The sequence below is a fragment of the Oratosquilla oratoria genome, chromosome 12 (genome assembly GCF_046742065.1).
Source record: "Oratosquilla oratoria isolate Oo_2021 chromosome 12, ASM4674206v1, whole genome shotgun sequence".
NCBI lineage: Eukaryota > Metazoa > Arthropoda > Malacostraca > Stomatopoda > Squillidae > Oratosquilla > Oratosquilla oratoria.
This window is the reverse complement of record NC_134788.1, coordinates 39,714,816-39,735,324: the sequence shown is the minus strand read 5'-3', so window position 1 is coordinate 39,735,324 and position 20,509 is coordinate 39,714,816. Positions and strand designations below refer to the sequence as shown.

At 37.6% G+C, this 20,509-nt stretch overlaps 2 protein-coding genes across 2 annotated transcripts; both read left to right on the top strand.

Annotated features, from left to right (window-relative positions):
• Positions 1 to 2,067: 2,067 nt before the first annotated feature.
• LOC143030697 (uncharacterized) lies at positions 2,068 to 4,620 on the top strand. Its single transcript, XM_076193881.1, has one exon. The coding sequence runs from the start codon at positions 2,883 to 2,885 to the stop codon at positions 3,684 to 3,686; it is 804 nt and encodes a 267-aa protein (XP_076049996.1). The 5' UTR covers positions 2,068 to 2,882; the 3' UTR covers positions 3,687 to 4,620.
• Positions 4,621 to 13,658: 9,038 nt separating this feature from the next.
• Positions 13,659 to 16,480, top strand: LOC143030344 (uncharacterized). Its single transcript, XM_076193497.1, has 2 exons — positions 13,659 to 13,941; positions 14,108 to 16,480. The coding sequence occupies exons 1-2, from the start codon at positions 13,659 to 13,661 to the stop codon at positions 14,656 to 14,658; spliced, it is 834 nt and encodes a 277-aa protein (XP_076049612.1). The 3' UTR covers positions 14,659 to 16,480.
• The last annotated feature ends 4,029 nt before the right edge of the window (positions 16,481 to 20,509 follow it).

Sequence of the window (20,509 nt, the reverse complement as noted above, 5' to 3'; positions counted from 1 at the left end):
GTTGTGTGCATTCATGTCACCTCACAATGTTTGTGTCATTTTGACAATTGGAAATAAACTCATCTGCTGGGATTCGAACCCCCGCCAGAGCAGAATGCTTCATATAAAGCGAGGACTGTACCGCCTGTACTACACTGACCCTTCAAAACAGAACAAATTAGTTCAAGGACTAATCATTCTGCCGAGGGCACTTGTGTAGAACGTGGTATGTACTATATTTCATCAAATCCTTTATGCAGGCTAGTCTTCCGACAAGTGTTTGTGTTATTTTGACAATTGGAAATAAACTCATCTGCTTGGATTCGAACCCCCGCCAGAGCGAAATGCTTCAGTATTTGATGAAATATAGTACATACGAGTGCCCTCGGCAGAATGATTAGTCCGTGAACTAATTCGTTCTGTTTTGAAGGGTCAGTGTAGTACAGGCGGTACAGTCCTCGCTTTATATGAAGCATTCCGCTCTGGCGGGGGTTCGAATCCCAGCAGATGAGTTTATTTCCAAATGTCAAAATGACACAAACACTTGTCGGAAGACTAGCCTGCATAAAGGATTTGATGAAATATAGTACAGTACATACTACGTTCTACATGAGTGCCCTCGGCAGAATGATTAGTCCGTGAACTAATTCATTCTGTTTTGAAGGGTCAGTGTAGTACAGGCAGTACAGTCCTCGCTTTATATGAAGCATTCTGCTCTGGCGGGGGTTCGAATCCCAGCAGATGAGTTTATTTCCAATTGTCAAAATGACACAGACACTTGTCAGAAGACTAGCTTGCATAAAGGATTTGATTAAATATAGTACATACAGTACTACGTTCTACACGAGTGCCCTCGGCAGAATGATTAGTCCATGAACTAATTCGTTCTGTTTTGAAGGGTCAGTGTAGTACAGGTGGTACAGTCCTCGCTTTATATGAAGCATTCCGCTCTGGCGGGGGTTCGAATCCCAGCAGATGAGTTTATTTCCTTCACCTCACAATATTTGATTTTCTAGTGAATTAAAATGTTGGAGTTATGGGATGTATCCTTAAAGGGTTGATGTAAAGGGGGTATATAGATACTTGTGGTGTAAATTGTTTTCTTTATTTGTGGATTATGATTATTTCAGTAGTGGTGTCTGATAGTGATAGTGCAGTTTCTTTTTTGCCTTGTTTTTTTAAGAGGGTATACCGTTGTGTATTGAGTTATAAGTCCTTTGTGTTGAGTATTTTCTTCTCTGTTGCATATTTTGTGAATTTGGGCAGTGTGGGTTGTAGTTTTGTTTCCCGTTTATGGATTTTGTGCATGTAGACAACAACACAATATATCTTTCCTGAGTGACTTGTGGACCCGCTTGGAGGCTGTTGCCAGTTATCTGAAGAGTGCAGGTCTTCGCAAGAGAAACCAAGATTGATTGTATGTACCTGTGTAAGTACCTGGGTTAGTTTCTTTGTCTATAGCTAGAAGGTGCAGGAGGGTAGGTACCAAACTACTGACCTCCTTATTTGGGTGGAAAAATATTAAAGACGAGTAGATAAGTTTGTAATGAGTGAGAGAACAGAGTTTGTGGGCCCAATCCGGAGAACAGTTAACAAAACTTTAAGGTTTTTTTTCTTTCTGGAGGTGAAGTTTGTGCATCCATTTGCATCTGGTTGACTACTTCCCAGGTTAGTAGTGCAACCTCTGACAGGTTTGGTGTTATGGTAGATTATTCCAGAGATGACTTGATACATGTCTTTAAGATTTTAAAGGGAATTGACAACATCAAAAGTGACAAAATTTTCATATTGAATGAGAATCAGCCAAGGAACAATGGTCTCAAACTGTCTGGAAATAGATTCAATTTGGAAGTAGGTAGAAACAACTTTTCCAACCGTGTAGTTAATGAATGGAATAAACTTCCTGCACAGGTAGTGCAATGTAGTTCAGTTCGAAGCTTTAAGAATCATTTAGATAAACACCTAAGCAAGATGCTGTAATAATTATAATTTATTTTATATTATTTGTTTTTGTTTTGTTATCGTCTGACTGTCTGATTTTCATTTATTATTAGTTATATGTCAATTTATTATTATTTACTATTTGCCTGTTTGTTTATTATTTAACTATACCTATGCATTTATTTATTTTATTTGTTATTTACATTATTATAGTTTTTATTTATTATTTTTTTTTTTTTCACATCTGACCTAGATATGGACCAAAAGGTCTTCTGTCGGCATGCTCTGCCTATGTAATCCTTTGTAAATCATGACATTTCATGTGACTAAAAGATATGGTAGTAGTAGTTTAATTTTAGAGAGAAAAACCTGTTACTGATTCAGCTTCACAAATAGAAAGCCGAGTGTTACATATTATGTTTCAAACTTCCGTAACTTAGTGTATGCATTAAGATTTTATACTTGGTTTAAACGATGACTCCATTTTTTTTTTTTTTTTTTTTTTTTTTTTTTAATCCTCATCTACCTTGTAAGAGAGTAGCAAGAAGTCAGGGTAAGAATTCAAGGAGAGGACAAGTACCTCGTCATAGCAAAGGAGTTAAATTGAGGAATCTGGTTCCGTTGCAATTTTAACAAAACTTTTTATTAACAATTTCAGGCTTTGTTATTATGAAGATGATATATATTGACAAAGAAGAATTAACTCTCAAATATGGAAAATGAATATCCAATACATGTGTAATGATTGGTATATTTAACCACAATTATGAAATAAGTTCTGATATAGAAATATGGAAAATGAATATCCAATACATGTGTAATGATTGATATATTTGACCACAATTATGAAATAAGTTCTGATATAGAAATACAGTTTTAATTGATCCTTCAGTAGTATGGATATTGTTATGAAAGTTTTATGAAAAAAAAAGACAGAAAAAAGAGAAGCAGAGTATAACAAGATGGCCAGTAGCTGTGATAAGCCCCATAGATGTTCACTTTGTTATGCTAGTTTTGCTCTTGCAGGAAATTTAAGAGCTCACCTCCGGACACACACAGGGGAAAGACGACACAAGTGTTCGTTTTGTAATTCCGCTTTTACTCGAGCAGGTAACCTGAAAGTACATCTTTGGACACACACGGGAGAAAGACCTCACAAATGTTCGTTCTGTGATTCCGCATTTTCCCGTGTTGAACATCTGAAGATGCACATTCGTACACACACAGGTGAAAAACCGTACAGATGTTCGGTTTGTGAATCTTCTTTTGCTCAGGCTGGGACTCTAAGAAAGCATCACATGAGACATACGGGTGAAAAAGCTCACAAATGTTCGATATGTGATTCTGCGTTTGTTGAATCAGGGGACCTTAAAAAACATCTACTTAGTCATACAGGCGAAAAGCCTTACAAATGTGGAATATGTGATACTGCATTTGCATATACTAAGAATTTGAAGAGGCACATGAAAACCCACAAAAACAAGATATTGAATTGCACCATTTGTAATAAAGAATTTACTTGTCCAGACGATTTTGGTTCTCACCTTAAGACACATTCATGTGAAAGAAGTATAAAAGATGAAAAGTTGGATATTTGTTCTCTTCAGGCCAACAATTTGAAAATGCCATTGGTTAAAGGTGAAGTTCCAGGCTTTGACTTTGCAAATGAAAGTGAATGTCCAGATAAAGCTTCATTAGGAAAGGGACTGAAGGTCGAAATCAAAGTAGAGGAGCAAGAAATGGATGAGATATTGAGTTTCAAGTAATTCTTGTTTTAAAAAGAAGATAATTAGATCATTTTTATGGTCAGGGTTGTTGCCTGGTTGTATCAGTTTTGTGTAAGTTGAATTTCAAGTTGGTGGTCCTTTAAATGATAGCATGTCCTTTAAAATGGTGTTCCCTAACTTATTGTAAGTAATAGAATCAATATTTGTGCATAGATCACTCTCATTTTCCAAATTGGAAGATTTGTTAGATTTTGACTGAGGCATAGTGACTTTTATGTTAAGAAAACATTCACGTTTCTTGAACAGTGTAATCGTTCAAAATTTTGTCTTCCTTACTATCATGTTAGGTATTATATTGATTATGGATGTGTAACTTATTTTTTTCCACTATGACATGAAACTCACACAATTTCTAATTACCTTTTTCAGTTGCATGACTTATGATACATAACCTCAGGCAAATGGCATTTCATTGCAGAATACTCATGTAGCAGTGGACAAAAAAATATTGTACTGCCCTGTGACAGGTTAAATTGAAATTATGTTTATCCTTTAGTAAGCAACTATCAGGTAAAGTCTACAATGTTGGGTTATAATTTTGTTTTTTGTCATGTCTTGATATATAGTAAAAATACAATTTAATGGGAGTTTCTTTCATCCATCATTATTGTAGAGGTACTTGCGATATTGAAAAAATTATTTGTATTTGTGATAGAATGATCAGTCTCCTTCACCCCCTGGCGGTATTGACAGCATGTTTCATGTAGTAGTTTAAGGATTAAAGACACCTATGGACTATGTCGACATTGTTTTATGGTTGGAAATCTCTACACACACACACTCGTGGCACAGTGGTAGAGTTCCCAGCTGCCACTATGGCACAGTCCAGGTTTGAAACCTGCCCAGGGCTGAAATAATTTCAGTATTGCTGTGCTGTGGGTCATTACTTCAACTCTCGTGGGCGGGGAGTTGGGTGTGTGTGTGTAAGATCACAGTATTACCCATAGATTGGTCATATATGAGCTCTGAGCTCTCTTCTAGGAGGAAAATAACTTTCAATCATGAGTCCTACATATGATCCAAAACCATGATGAACTACACACACACATGTGGAACAGCTTAGGTGATATAGCCCAAGCTCAAATAATACATGAGTTCAAATATAATGGGAAATCTAGTATATAGATTAAGTTGGAACTTTACATGAATTTGAGTCTAGTTATGTTAGAAAATTACAGAATAGGAGATGAATCCCAACAAGCATTACTTCTTCTCTATATACCACACTTATGTATATACACACACAAGAAAAAAAAATATTGCCTCTAACTTTTATTCCTCCTTTAATCTCTCCTTTACCATTTGTATGACAACACCCCTTAGGTGTTATATTGTCTCCAATAGAAGTGCTGTTTTATTGCTGACAAAGGAAATTAGATAACTGGTGGAGCAAAGGGAGGATACAAATTAGGAATAATTATTCAAGAATCTAAGGTTTTTCCAGGTACTTGAGGTCAAGGTTGTGCTCTTTGGTTCATCAATGATAAATGTATGAGTATGTGGGATTCTTTTGCCATGAGGCAGGAAAAATAATGACTTTGTCACCCTGTCAAACAGAAACACTGGAGCATTAGTCTTGAGGATTGTCTTGAGAGGAAATATAGTTTATAGGAGCATTGATAGTGGAAAAGCTTTGGGTACAGGTCATGTGCTTGAACACTGGATATGGGATATTGCATGAGCTCAAGATATAGAGTTTAGGCTCAACATGACATTATGATGGGCAAGATCTGCAGGGAAAGGCAGCCATTTCCCTCTACATATCAGGTGTTCCATACTTATGGCATCACCTGCTGCTATCCACTGGGATACAGAGAGCATGCACATGGAATTCAACAATAGCATGGGTAAGGGTTGAATGTGTGTGCAGGGAGGGATAGAGGGTGGCTAATGGGAAAGTAGGGACAGAGAGACATGCGACATGCTGCAGCTTCTTGGCAGTGCAAATTATTCCATGTATACATTTTTTTTTTTTTCTGACATGGCTTTGCAGTGCTCTTGTAAATTCCATAATGAAAACACAAGCTTAACTTTCAATAAACTTGAGCAGTGTAATCCAAGACTCACTATTACTCATGCAATTTTTTCACCAATGTAAAAATATATGAAATTAAATATATTTCAATCATTAATAGGTCTGAATCTTTTCAATTCTCAAGTCACATAGTTAAAGATCACATGCTTGGCACTGATCTTTATTTGAAAGACTTGAATGAACAAATATTACACATTCCTTCATTTGAATACTCAAGTTGACCATCAGAAGATAATAGTGGATTTATCAGCGAAATTCATTCCATATATATATATATATATATTTTGCATTGTCTTTTTAAATCTGTGGTATTACATAACTTTGATAGTCGTTAGGTGTACCTGAGCACTTTATTTCTTATAAGCCTGTCTCTTTTCAGCAATACTTTTTTTTTCAGTTTCTTTATTGAGCCATTTTGGGCGAGCCTGATTTGAGGGACATCTGTCCTTAGATGGGATGTAAGTATGAATCATCTTAGTAAGCGTATTTTGAAATATTTCCCACATCTGATCTACAGGTCTTTCACTTAAAATTGCCTCCCAATCTGTAAGCTGAAGCTCCTGATATATAGTCTTATGAACTGAGCTTTACTAATATCAGGTATTTTAGATGCATGTGTATAAACTTTTTTAGGAGTTTAAAATCTAAGTTGTGGTCGCTATTTTCAATAGTTTCACCAACCTCCACATCGGTGATCAATAGATCGAGTAAGTTTCCATGTCTTGTGCGCTCTTTTACGTGCTGACCTAAGTAATTGTCACCGAGAAAATCTATCAAGCAACTACCTATAATGGCCATGTTCCAGGGACATCCAATCAATGTCAGTAAAATTTTAATCACTCATTATCAGTAAGTCCCTGTTGCAGAAACTAGACAGTTCTTGAAACAACAGTTTGTCGTCTGCTAATGAATGGTAATGTTTTTGGCCTATAACACCTACATTCATTTTTTGTCCATTTGTTTGGGTTAATTCTACCCACAAACTATCATATGCATCCTGTTTTACTTTCTCTAGAACACAGGCATGGACATTGCTTTTACTGTATAACAGAACACCCCCACCTTTCTTGTGGTTTCTATCCTGTTGAAAGTGTTTAAATCTGGCAATATTAAATTCAGATTCAATAATTTTGTTCTTTGACACATTGCTCTATAATGACTTTTGGTACTTCATTGACATTCAATGCCTCATGGACATTTGCCCCATCACGGACATCTGATCATTTAATCTCTTGTGTACCCTTTGCCCCACTAAGTCATTGCGTTCCACACCGGCCACCCATCGTTCACTGACATTCTGTCCGGCCTTTCTTAAATGATATTCTGTCCTCCACTGACATTATATCCTACCATGATATTTTGTCCTCTACTATCATTGTATACCACCGTGATATTTTTTCCTCCCCTATCAATATATCCTATCATGATATTTTGTCCCATCATGATATTTTGTCCCATCGTGATATTTTCTCATATGGGTTATATTTTTTTTTATTGTATATTCTTTGGCTGAAAGTGTGAGTTAATGCTGTGCTTTGAACTGTCAGCACATGTGAAAGTAAACATTGTTGATAATAAAATGTATGAAAAGACCATATTTATTACTAAGAACAAACTGGTGAACTAGAATACAGAGACAGAATATCTAAGTTGAAGAGGTAATATATGAATGAAAATGAAAGCAAACTGAAATGATGAATGAAGCTTCTGAATCACATAAAAATTGTGGGAGAAAAGGGATTGAAATAATATGACATAACAATGGAAGTATATGAAATTATTAAACGACATGAAAACCTGGAAGTAAGAAAGGCCTTGGGGTCTCAACCTGAATAAAAAAAATGTAGAGAGCATTTAGTGGGTAAAATACACCAACTGCACATTCTCTGTAAAAGGGGAAGGTGTCGTTGGACTGGAAATTTGTTAACATGATCTCAATATTCAAAGGAACTAAGAGAAATCATTCAATCATAGACCTGTGTTCTCGACCAGCACAGTAGGTCACATGTGTAAGAAAAATTATTAAAGGTAGTTTAAAGCTAGGCTGGAGGAAGTGGATAGCTATAGATACTTGGGGGACGAATGTGGTATGCTAAGAGGATATTGTATAAAGGGGTCATTGCACCAGTATCACTGTATGGGGTAGAAACATGGAACATAAGAGAGAAAGAGTTTAAATGTGTTTAGGATCAAATGTCCGAGAAGTTTTGCAAGGGTTACTAGGCTGAGTAAAGTGAGAAATTAGGAGACCGGGAGCAGAAATGGAGTTGGGAGATAAGGTTGATGAAAAAGTATTGGGATAGTTTGAACACATGGAAAGAATGAGTGAAGACAGAGGTGATTGGAAAGAACATGAGTGGGTGACCAAGAATGAGATGGATGGGGGCTTTAGCTCCCCCCCCAAAAAAAGTGGCCAGCCCCCCCAACTGAAATGAGCAAATTGAAAATTTAAAACACTCATTGAAATCATTTTATTAAATGGAATTTTTGATTGCCAGGGCTAAAGATTTGTCAGCTATCAGTGCTAGCCCTACCATTAACCCCCTCCCCTTCTGAAATGAGGATAATATATGTGTATTATCATATTACTATTAGCCCCCCTTAGCCTCCCCAACTGAAAATTCCTGGTGCCGCCGCTGAATTTGATCTCCACTTAGTTGGTCTGAAAGAGCTTGGGAAGAAATGGGCATCAAAGCAAAGAATTTAATATTCTATTTCGGTAAACAAGTGGAGGTTTTATTATAGGTTGTGAAACTTGTGGTCAACACACCTTTCTCTAGTGTATGCATTAACCCATTCAACTCCGATGACAAGATGTCTTGTCATTTGGTCAAATAAAACAAAAAATCATAATAAAACAACAAAATGTTTGATGATCAAACAGCACCAGAAAAATATGACGTCGTCAGTCCTCCTCGAGGAGGACTGATGACGTCATATTTTTCTGGTGCTGTTTGATCATCAAACATTTTGTTGTTTTATTATGATTTTTTGTTTTATTTGACCAAATGACAAGACATCTTGTCATCGGAGTTGAATGGGTTAAGCAAGAAACACTTGTTCAGGAAAAATTCAAAAGCTTTTGACACATTACATCAACTACTATAACTTTATTATCATTATTATCTCGTATATAGTAAACGACCTCCATTTGGAATTGTATGGTGATAACAGTCGAGATCTGTCACCCACATAGTTCGTTGGCCCACCACTACGACTATTACAACTACTACTGTAGTGGCGGTACTCCAACAATCGTCTCCCATGCAGACCGAGCCGGGACTGATGACGTCACCAACGCGAGCGAATGCGCACGCACTCACCAGGGTTCGCAATTGGCCCATAGCCAAAGGGAAGGCGGCCACTCAGAAGACTAGTCAGAAACTGGGACCTGACTGTGAGCCGCTACCAGGGTTCGAAAGACGGCCTCTTGCCAACGAAGGGCCTCCAGCTCCAGACCTCGGGCTCGCCAAATTCTCACCTGATTCGGTGAATAAAGATGAATATAAGGACTACTGCGTTGATTTCTTTCCTTGGTTTCCTTTCATACCAGAACACTACAAGTTGGTAACCCGGAGTGTGGCAACCAGGAAGATGGTAGTCTCAAAGCTCAAGCTTCCCAGCTTTTCTCGTGACGTTGACAACTGGCTCATCCACGCTCAAGGATATTTGAACACTCAGCAGAGGGTGATCGATCAACAAGCCTTCGGTGCGTATATCGCCGCACTCCCGACGTAAGTTATCTCCCTCGTCCAGAGCGTCATTCTCGCACCACCAGAGCAAAATAAGTGCGACGAGTGCCGAGAACCAAAGTGTGCAGTAGCTACGGAAGGAAATGAACGAAATTAGGAAATTGCTGAATAGGTTAACTGACATGTCACGAAGTGTCGTCCCACCTAGGAATTGCGGTACCTACTGGTACCATACCGCCTTTGGTGAGAGAGCATTCAGATATCTCCCGCAGCAGCCCCGAGACAAAGGAAAGACATCCCATCATACGACCTGCCCTGCTCGCAACCAACGGCACACCCATCGCCACCACGTTGTCCTGGATCTCCAGAATGTCAAGTTCCCTTGAACCTTTGTTGTCGCAAACGTCCATAAACACATATTAGGCTATGGCTTTGTACAGCACTGCAATATGGCTGTCAGCACCAAGGATAACTGCCTGTGTCATGCAACAAGCCGCATGCCGGGAACCATCACCAACGACACTTCTTCCAAGGTATCCTCCCGTCAGCCAGCCGGCGAATACACGCAAATCCTGCAAGACTTCCCTCAACTAACGTCACTCTCCATACAAGGCCATCACTACACTGTCCCACAACATGGTGCACCATATCCAAACAATTGGGCCGCCGGTCTACGGCAAGCCTCGACGCCTTTCCCCAGAGAAGTTGCAGCAGCTAAGCAAGAATCTCAATAACTTCTCGACCAGGATATTATCCGCCCCTCTAAGAGTGATTGGACATCACTCCATATAGTTCCCAAGACACCTTCACTCAACCAGCGGCGGGCCTACTATTGTCGAAGTTAATAATGGTATGCACTAGTTGATATTCGTACTGTAGCCATAATATAAACTAGTTTAACCCATCAAACTCCGATGACAAGATGTCTTGTCATTTGGTCAAATAAAACAAAAAATCATAAAACACCAAAATGTTTGATCAAACACCAGAAAAATATGACGTCAGTCCTCGCTTCGCTGCGAGCGAAGCGAGGATTGACGTCATATTTTTCTGGTGTTTGATCAAACATTTTGGTGTTTTATGATTTTTTGTTTTATTTGACCAAATGACAAGACATCTTGTCATCGGAGTTTAATGGGTTAATTGCATCGAAACCCTTTACCCCTCACCAAGAAAAGGAATACCGGTAGTTTCTAAATCCCGAAGAAAAGGTAAATTGAGAAGAGAATATAGCCGTCGTATCTTAACTTCAGATGATCTTCAATCGACAAGATAAATAAAACAAATATTTATCTGCGCATCACAATTAATCAGAAAACATTACTGAAGATTAAATGCAGTTGTAAACAACCTGAAACTACGCTACAATGATGTGTTTGGCTGTTTCTCGACTCGCACTTTAATCCGCCATCCAAACAAAAGACTTCATCTTGCACAGACGGTATTCCGACAACATTAGATTTCGGTAATTTTTTGCAAACAAAATTATTGAATTGATATACGTTATTGTGAACATTTTAACAAACAACAAAATTCCTTTGAGTGGGTTGTGGGTCACTATTGTTGCTTTTGCCAGTAACCTGGGAGCTATTGTTCTCCACCAAGGAAGACATGGGATGATGGGGCGTCGGATTTAAAATGTTTACATTTTGATTAATTGTACACAAAATCGACATTCCTCCAATGTGTACCGGTAGTTTTGTGTAGGTTAAAAGAAAATTATAATCGTCGCTGATATAATTTTTAACATTCCAACCTTTGCATAGAAAAAATTCTTATTTTGTGTAATTATTCATGTAGTTGGAACTGGAAATAATTCACTGGAATAGTCGTGTCATATTTGTTGAGGAATTTAGTAATAATAATATAACCTAAGCAAAAATTGTAGTTTATAAATGTATGAACACTAAAAAGGTCATGTTAATTTTTTTATGAAATTTGAAGTAGATTAATGTAAAAGCACTTAATGCAATTTATTAATTCAGGGATAACAATTTCCGACATTAATACTTTTCCTTCAACATTGCTATATCTAACCAAACCTAAAATCACTTAATTAACCTTATTAACATGAAGTAACATAACCTGATGTACTGATGTAACCTACCCTAAACCCATATAGAGCTTGTCATATAACCTGAAGCAGCCTAACTTAAATTGGCCACACAACAATTTTCATTTTAACATAGGATGACCTAACCTAATTTTGCATTGCTGCTGTACTTGAGACCAATATTTTTCATCTAATTAGCATTTTCATATCGGATGTTATTAATTCCCTTTAGAATCACCTGTAACAAGTCTTTCATAAGTCACAGGTGGAAAGTATAAAAAGTAGGATCCTTCATTTCCTCACTCTAATGTAATCACCCATGTAGTTGTGTCATTACCTTCCACCATTGAAGCAGGAATACAGAAGGAGAAATTTGAGGACAGCATAAATGAGGGATAGTAGAAGTTTAGATATGGCTTTGTATAACACAAAAGTGGAGATTTGTGTCTGAACATAAAAGAATACCATGTGACTGGGCTATAGGAGGTGCCATTAAAGTCCTTAAAGTATTCACATGATGTAACCATGTAGTCAGTATGTGGGTAATTTGGAGGCACAGCATATGATCATTATGTGCACACATGTACATACCACAATTCATTCTTTAAATGGGTTGGTCAAATCAGACCACACACCTACACCCAAGGACTTGTTCACACTACTCCTCCGATCTCAGTACATTGAAAATGAAGGGTTGCCTGCCCCTCCCCATTTATTGCATGGGTCAAATACAATGTTGCAAGGTGCAATTCATCAACCACATCTGCCTGAAACAGATTTTTCCCATACTGCTCCATCAAATGACAACAACATAAGTTATCTACAGAGTAGAGTGAGGAACATCTCTAGGCTGCATTACATATTTCTACACATTTCTTCTTCACACATTTCTATTTCTTGAACTCTTTTCCTTGGTCTGCTATACAAAGGTCTTTCCACTCCAACCATTCATCTCACTCAAAGTCTTCCTCATAGGCTTACTCAGCTTTTACTTTCTAAATCTCTTCACTAGTCATTCCTAATTCATTCTTTCTATGTGTCCAAACTACCTCCTCAACACGACTTGGTCTGCACCATCAAACATCTTCCAGCACGTTCTCTACCCTCTCTTCATATTTTTCATTCATTTCTTAAAATATCTGCCATGTTTCACAAATACCTATTTCAATTGCTTATAATGTAAGGTTGAATGTATATACATAATTGCAGTTAAGGCTATATATTTTGTTCCTTTCAACTTCTCTTTAAAGTCTACTCTACATAGTATCATGGGGACAACCACCTCCACATTCATACTCCAGTGCTCAATACTCACCATCAGTAGCAACATTATAATAGTTCTTCCATCACTGCATGATATAAGTGGTCCTTATATGTTTTATTTCCATTATGAATGAAACTCGCTATAAAGAGGGAAATATTCAGTTGTATGCAGGAATAGCTACAAGGGTAAAAATTAAAAGTAGATATGCACAGTAATTATGTTCTTGGGTCCCCTTATGTGTTGGAAGATAAAAATGTTGCAGTCATCTCGTGGGAAAAGAGATTTAGAGAGTGGAAATAAAAATGATAAGCAAGTGTTTACATCTTCGAAGGGACTTCCAAAGGAAACACAATCAGATTCTACAACTCGCTTTAAAGATCCTCACTTATATGAGAAACGTTACAAGTGTTCCATTTGTTTGGCTTCATTCTATCACTTAAGAAATTTGAAGGAGCACACTCACACATACAGGCGAGAAGCCTTACGAATGTTCACTGTGTGTTGCTTCATTCAGTCAGCATAGTAACTTGAAAAGTCACATTCTGACTCGTACAGGAAAAAGACCCTATAAATGTAATATTTGCGACACTTCATTCAATTGGCGTAATCATCTTAAAATTCATATTCTGACTCATACAGGTGAAAAACCTTTTAAATGTAATTTTTGTGACAATTCATTTCATCATCGTGATAGTCTTAAAGCCCATATTCGAACGCACACAGGTAAGAAGCCATATCAATGTACCTACTGTGACTCGTCATTCAGTTGGAAAAGTAATCTGGAAAGATACATTTTGACTCACACAGAACAAAAACCTTTTAAATGTACGTTTTGCAAAGCTGCATTTAATCAAAACGGACGTCTGAAAGCGCATATTATGATTCACACAGGCAAGAGACAGGTTAAATGTATCCAAATGGAAATGACATTAAAAATGATGAACAAAGGTTAACATCTTTGAAGAGACCTCCAGAGGATGCAGAGTCTGATTCTACTTTTCACCATAAACCTTCTCACTCAGGTGATAAATGTTATCAGTGTACCATTTGTTTGGCCTCAGTTTTTCATCCAATAAATCTAAAGGTCCACACTCAAATGCATACAGGCGAGAAGCCTTATGAGTGTACCCTTTGTGTTGCTTCATTCAGTCAGCCAGGTCATTTGCAAAGCCACGTTTCGACTCATACAGGTGAGAATTCTTATAAATGTGATTTTTGTGACGCTTCATTTACCCAGCATAGTAATCTGCAGAACCACATTTTGACTCATATAGATGAACCATATAGATGTAATTTTTGTGGTACTTCATTTACTCATTGTTATAGTCTGAAAAGCCACATTTCGGACTCACACAGGTGAGAACCCAAATCAATGTACTTTTTGTGACTCATCATTTAGTTGTAAGAGTAATCTAGAAAGGCATATTCTGACCCATACAGGGAAGAGGCCGTACAAATGTACTTTGTGTGAAGCTGCATTTAGTGAGAATGGAGATTTGGAAACCCATGTTACCATTCACATTGGTAAGAAACAACTTAAGTGCACCCAAAGTGATGTTTCATCTATTCAGTCTGGTCTCCTGAAAGACCTTATTAAGACCCATGAAGATGAAAAGTTTCACAAATGTCATTCTAAAGACTCATTTAATGTGGCATGTATGGTAGAAAAAGATAATCAGGCTCATACAAGTTATAACCTTCATGACTATTCTTGTATGGCTTCATTTTCCCAGGCATCCAAACTGAGGACCCATGTCAATATGAATAGGCATTCAGATGAAAGACTCATTAAAAATGATCCAGAGAAACTTACTGAGAAACCAATGAGCATTCCTGAATCTAATATAACTAGGACTGTAAAGAAAGAAACTATAGAGGTCAAAGTAGAGGAACATGAATTTGATTAGATGGTTGTATAATACTAAAACACCTTAGTAGTATTTATCATTAGGCTGTAGACAGAAGAATATTAGTTTCAAGGCCAATACTTTGAAAAAATATGTGATTTTGGATAATGAAATCTTGATTCCTTATAATCATATGGTTAGGATAATGTTACAATATATTTTTACATAGAATATTAATTACTGGTATTAACCCCTTGAATACAATTTTGCCTGTATAGGTGTCATGAGGTGCAAGTGAATATATGAGGATGACAACATCAGCTTCCTGATTCTATTTATTTTGTAGATGTAGCTGATTGACCCTCTTATTCTGTGAACAAACTTGATCACTTTTTCAGTGGTTACAAATATTCTGGGTGAAAGAGAATGAGTATAAGACCTGTAACTTTATACTTTATAATGCAAGTATTGTGATGCATCATCTTACATCAGGCAGCAAATGTACACACAGATATTTGACTTGTATTGAAGAAATTAATTGTGATTCTGTAAGGTAGACATTGGAGGGAATTGTCTCTCCACTGCTCATCTTTAGAACCCATCTACATCCTCACCTCTATTTGGAGGTGTTGCCCTGAAGGATTAGCACTTGGTCTTTAGATTATATCCTCTATATATATCAACTTCAGCCTGCCCCAACAGACCAAGTGCATAGTGATGGCTTCAGCCACAGCTATGCACCTCCTGGTGTTAGCTCCTCACCTTCAACTATTTTCACCTACATTTTTTACACAAGAATACTTGACAAATAGTGACTGCTCCCCTCAATTTAGCAACCACTCTATTGCCCCAATTTTCTTTTGAAAGAGGCATGCAGACCCCCAGGAAGGTGGCTCTAGCCACCAAGGTCACATCACTCTGGAAAAAAAGTAGATCTGGAATGATTGTAGGACTGTAGGGTATTATGTCCTTTATGTCTTCTGTGTGTTGTTTGTCAGGCTGAGGTTGATTCTGTGTAGGCTCTATTAATGTGGGATGGTAACCTGATTGTAGCTATACCAGTGCAATGCTTGCTTATCTAGGGAGTGATTTCTCTTTTGAGTTGATATCTGGAGAAGTATAAGTAGAATTTTGCTGGTGTTACTTTCATGTTGCATATAGTGAGCTGTTTGTGTAATGTGATGGGTGGGTTCAAGGGCTTTAGCAGTTTATGTCTATCACTTGCATGTGAAAGATCAGAGGAGGAATTAAGGAAGTTAGCGACAGAGTTTGGCAAGGTGTGGGAAAGGAGGAAGTTGAAGGTAAATGTGGGTAAATGTAAGGTAATGAGATGTACAAGGGAAGAGGATGGCAGCAAATTGGAAGTGAGTATTAAAGGAGGCTGGAGGAAGTGGATAGCTTTAGATACTTGTGGGTGCATGTGGCAGGAAAGGGAGGAGTGGAAGTAGAATGTAGATTGAGAAAATCAAGCTTTGGAAGGTTAAAAAGTGTAATGGTGTAATGAGAAATAGACATTTGAGAAAAGATGCTAAGAGGAGATTGCATGAAGGGGTGATTATGTTGACAGCACTGTATGGGGCAGAAGCATGGAACATAAGAGTGGAAGAGTTTAAATGAGTTTGAGGTATAATCTCTGAGAAGTATGGTAGGGGCTACTAGGCTGGATAGAGTGAGAAATGAGGTGAGGAGGAGAGTGGGGGTGGAAAAGAATTGTAAAATAGTGTTAATGAAAGAGTATTGGGATAGTTTTGGACACATGGAAATAATGAGTGAAGAAATATTAGTGAAAGAAGTGTGGGAAGCAGAGGTGGATGAAGTGAACATGACAGGGCAACCAAGGATTAGATGGATGGATGGAGTAAAAAGGGCATTGAGGAAGGAAGGGAGAAGACAGAATGGTTGTATATAGATGATGCTGTGATGCATGGAAAGGAGTGTGGGGGATAGGGGGTTAGGGAATGGTTATGTGTGAATGATGTTTTGACACAGCCTGAAGGGATTTTTCCCCATCTCTGATTCTACATGAGGGGGTGGAGAGGGGGGTCACTGATTGAATAAAGCAGCCTTGCTGTGGATGTGCTGTGTCTTACTGCATTGCTTCTGACTCAAGGCAATGAATGAGATGCAGGGAATACCCATCATCCACAAGGAACCAGGAAAAGAGGGAGGGAGGGGTAGGGATGAAATAGGTGGAAATGGAATTATGACTAGATTTTGGCAACCTCCCTTGTAAGGGGAAAAAAAGCTCTTGGTATGTATAAGTATATATGTACTTTCATGTGCTACTCTATATGAACAATTGAAATTTTTGAGTGTAGAAGTTCTTTTGGAGTTGTATTGCTATATTTTGTATTAGTTGTTAAAAGCCCTTGTTTACTTAATTGTTGGATATCTTACTGTGGAAGCATAGTTCAAGAATGGTTCTGAGTTATTTATGGTTGTGAATATTTCTGTTATCCAAAACTAGTGCCTGCTTATTCTATACCCTGATTATGTTCAGGTTATTTCCCTTCACTCTGAAATCTTTTGTGTAAGGAGCGGTCATTTGTGTCTTAACTGTGAGGCCAAGCATTATAGTGCTTTTGTCTAATAGGAGAGGTTGATTGTTTAATATGAGCTTTGGTGCTTCTTTACTTCATGGTAGTCTAGGGTAAGCAATATTACTGGGGACTGATGAAGGGATAAAGATAATCTGTTTTGTGTTAGCCATAACTGTAGCTCTTTGAGGTAACTCACTGGTGAAAATTGTAGTAACACATTTGTAAATCACAACTGACACCACCGTTGGAAGAAAGAGGTAAGTTTGGGTATTGCCATAGAGATGTAGAGTAGGGTGTGAGGACTGTTAATGGCTACTGTGGTGCTGATTGGATTTCCATTCAGTAAAAATAGAGGCTGCATTATTGAATCCATTTTTAAGGAAATGCATATTTCTGGATTAGATATCTCAGTATTAAACCTATATATTAATTTCAATGGTAGATTTTCTACATATGAACTGGTCTCCCTATAATTCTTGCCTCACAATTGATACACGTGTCCTCCAGTCTTCACATCACTTCACAAATTTAGGCTTAAGGAGGAAATAGGCAGGAACTAGTTCACCAACGGAGTGGTTAATGAATGGAATAGAATTAGTAAAAACTATCTGGGGAGAACTGAAACAATTTGTTATTTTAAGAGATAATTAGATAAATTTATGGATTGAGATGACAGTTGCTAAGGATATGAAACTGCCTAGTTTAGGCCTTATGGTCTCTTGCTGTCTCCTTTCTTATGTTCATCAGGACCTCACAGTGAAAGCAAACAGGAAATTTAATTTACTAGGATCGGTAGTAAGAGCAGGATTTGGGTAGCAGAGGGAACACCTTGTTATGATTTACAGGCAGATCATAGGAATAATGAGTGACTATGCCTCCCCACCATGATTTCCAGCATCCTTTGGGAATAGTGGCACTACAGCCACCATAGTTGGACCAAAAGGTCTCCTGTTGGCATGCTCCACCTTTGTAATCCTTTGTAGTTGACCACCTGTACTCAAGCTGGGGTTGTCTTGTGAAACAGGACATGAAAATGATAGGTACACAGTAATATGCAAGAGTCCTTGATCCCATCTGTCTTTCCTACCACAACAAGCAAGTGCAGCTAGTTGGATGCAACAAGAAAGGAAAGGCATATTGTACAAATATCTATTATTTCTTACAAGTGCACCAGAACACCCATACAGGGACATGTGTGCATACAAATCACAAAGCAATTCCTCCAAGATAAACCCTTTTACTTGGTACTACATCTTGCTCCCCCAGACATTAAACCTGCCAAAGGATCATTCTCAACAGGTAGGAATTACACTGGTGTTACTCTATTCAGGCTGCCATCCAGCACTAAAGAGATATCAACACAAGAGTTGGCCTAGCTATAGATTCAAGTTGTTCTAGATGAGGTCACTGCATAGGGGATATTAAACTTATCCTGCACTTCTCCACTTTCATCCTACTTGGACAGCAACATGTGCCCTTCTTGAGTGACATGTGGGCCAAGTTGGAGGTCATTACCAGTTGCCTGGGAGCCATGGGTCTGTTGCTTTAGGTAGTGAATTACAATAGTTACTTTTAGTACATAAGTGTTATCTGACATGAGACTCATTGAAGGATTTGTGTAAGACCTTTGTAGCTGTCAAATATAGTTGATATATTGGAGAAAAGTAATACTCTGGAAGGATACAAGAAATATGCATATTCATTTCTGTATATACTTGTTCATTGAAATCATACAAATAAAGATCTGTTCCAACCATGTGCAGTTTCCATTCTGTGACCTATATAGAACAACATTGTCAAGCCAGAATATTTCATACCTACTAATGATTGCTATGTAAGATTTGTATTTAATTTTCTACCAAAAGTAACATTGTCTATGTATGATAGTGGGTCTTTGGATTGCACTTACATGTACAATAGCAATAGTAGAGGAGGCATGATGTCTTCAGTTACATAAAGCTGAAGGAATGGCATCAATTAATAAACCATCCACAACATTAAATACAATGTCCAATTCTCAGCAAACAGGTATTTTTTCAGTTTTAGATCTTGTAGATGTGAGATCCAAATTTCAAAGAATAAGAAGCCATCCCTGATTATGGAAAATAGCAAAAGAAATGTATGGCTTGGAGAAATTAGATAATTCCCATGAAAGTATTACCATGTCCATTTAAGTTAATTGTCTGTAAATGCAGGCTTGAGGTAGTAATAACCAGAGCTGGGTGTGTTACCACTAGACAGTGTATTAACATCAATGCATTACCAATTTTAATTTCCTTTAGAATGATTTTGAGGGATAGAAAAATTAAATGGAGAAGTATTTACTTCTTACAAATATTCTCAATAAAATAATACCTAAACTACTACATTAACAGTCTCTATTCTAAAACATAAAATAATCAGAGCTGGGCACTTGTGTTACTGTATCAGTAACCCACTGCTTGTCTGGCAGTAATGCGCCCAGCTCTGGTAATAACACATATAGTACATTTTCTGTGTTTAAGCTAGATGATACAAAGCAGCATGTTATGTCAGTCACAAATATATTAATTGACTTATGAAATGTATAAATTGTACAAGATAGTTTGAAAACAAATAAAATTGAGAATACCATTACTGTATCATACTATTCCTATATGTCCACCTCTGTGTTTCATTTTATCCTGTTATTAAACCAGAAAAAGTGGCTAGATGGGAGAGGAACTTAAGAACACAAGAGTGAAGGAGACTGCAAGAGACCATAAGACCTACACTAAGCAGTTCCATGTCCATACCATCCCTATCCATAAAGTCATCTAATCCTCTCAGAATAACCAATAGTTTCAGTGCTCATATGGTAACCAATCTATTCCATTCAGTGACCACTCTATTGTTTAATCAGCTTTTGCCTACTTCCTTCTTTTAAACCTAAATTTATTAAATCTAAAAATGTCTTAAAATGATAACCTTGCCCTTACCACCCATGTAGCCCCTGGCCCATTTGAATACCTCTATTAGATTATCCCACTGAATGTCTTTCCTGGGAGTGTAAGTCAAGTTGCCTAAGCCTGTCTTTGTAAGGTGAATTTCTAATCCCTTGTATGATTTTGGCTATTCTCCTCTGCACTGATTCTTGTGAATTAATATCCATTCTATAGGATGGAGACTAAAACTGTACCACATAGTCAAGGATGTGTCCAAATATTGCCAAATAGAGTTTAGTGATCACCTCTGCACTTTTGTAACTGTCCTTGCATTGAAGTTTAATGCCCTGCTAGTATTCCTGCCACTAATGCACAATTTTCTGGAGTTGGTCAGAATTCACTAACTCTCCCAAGTCCTTTTCTCATCCTGTTTTCTCAAATATGGCATTATCTAAGCTACACCTGTTT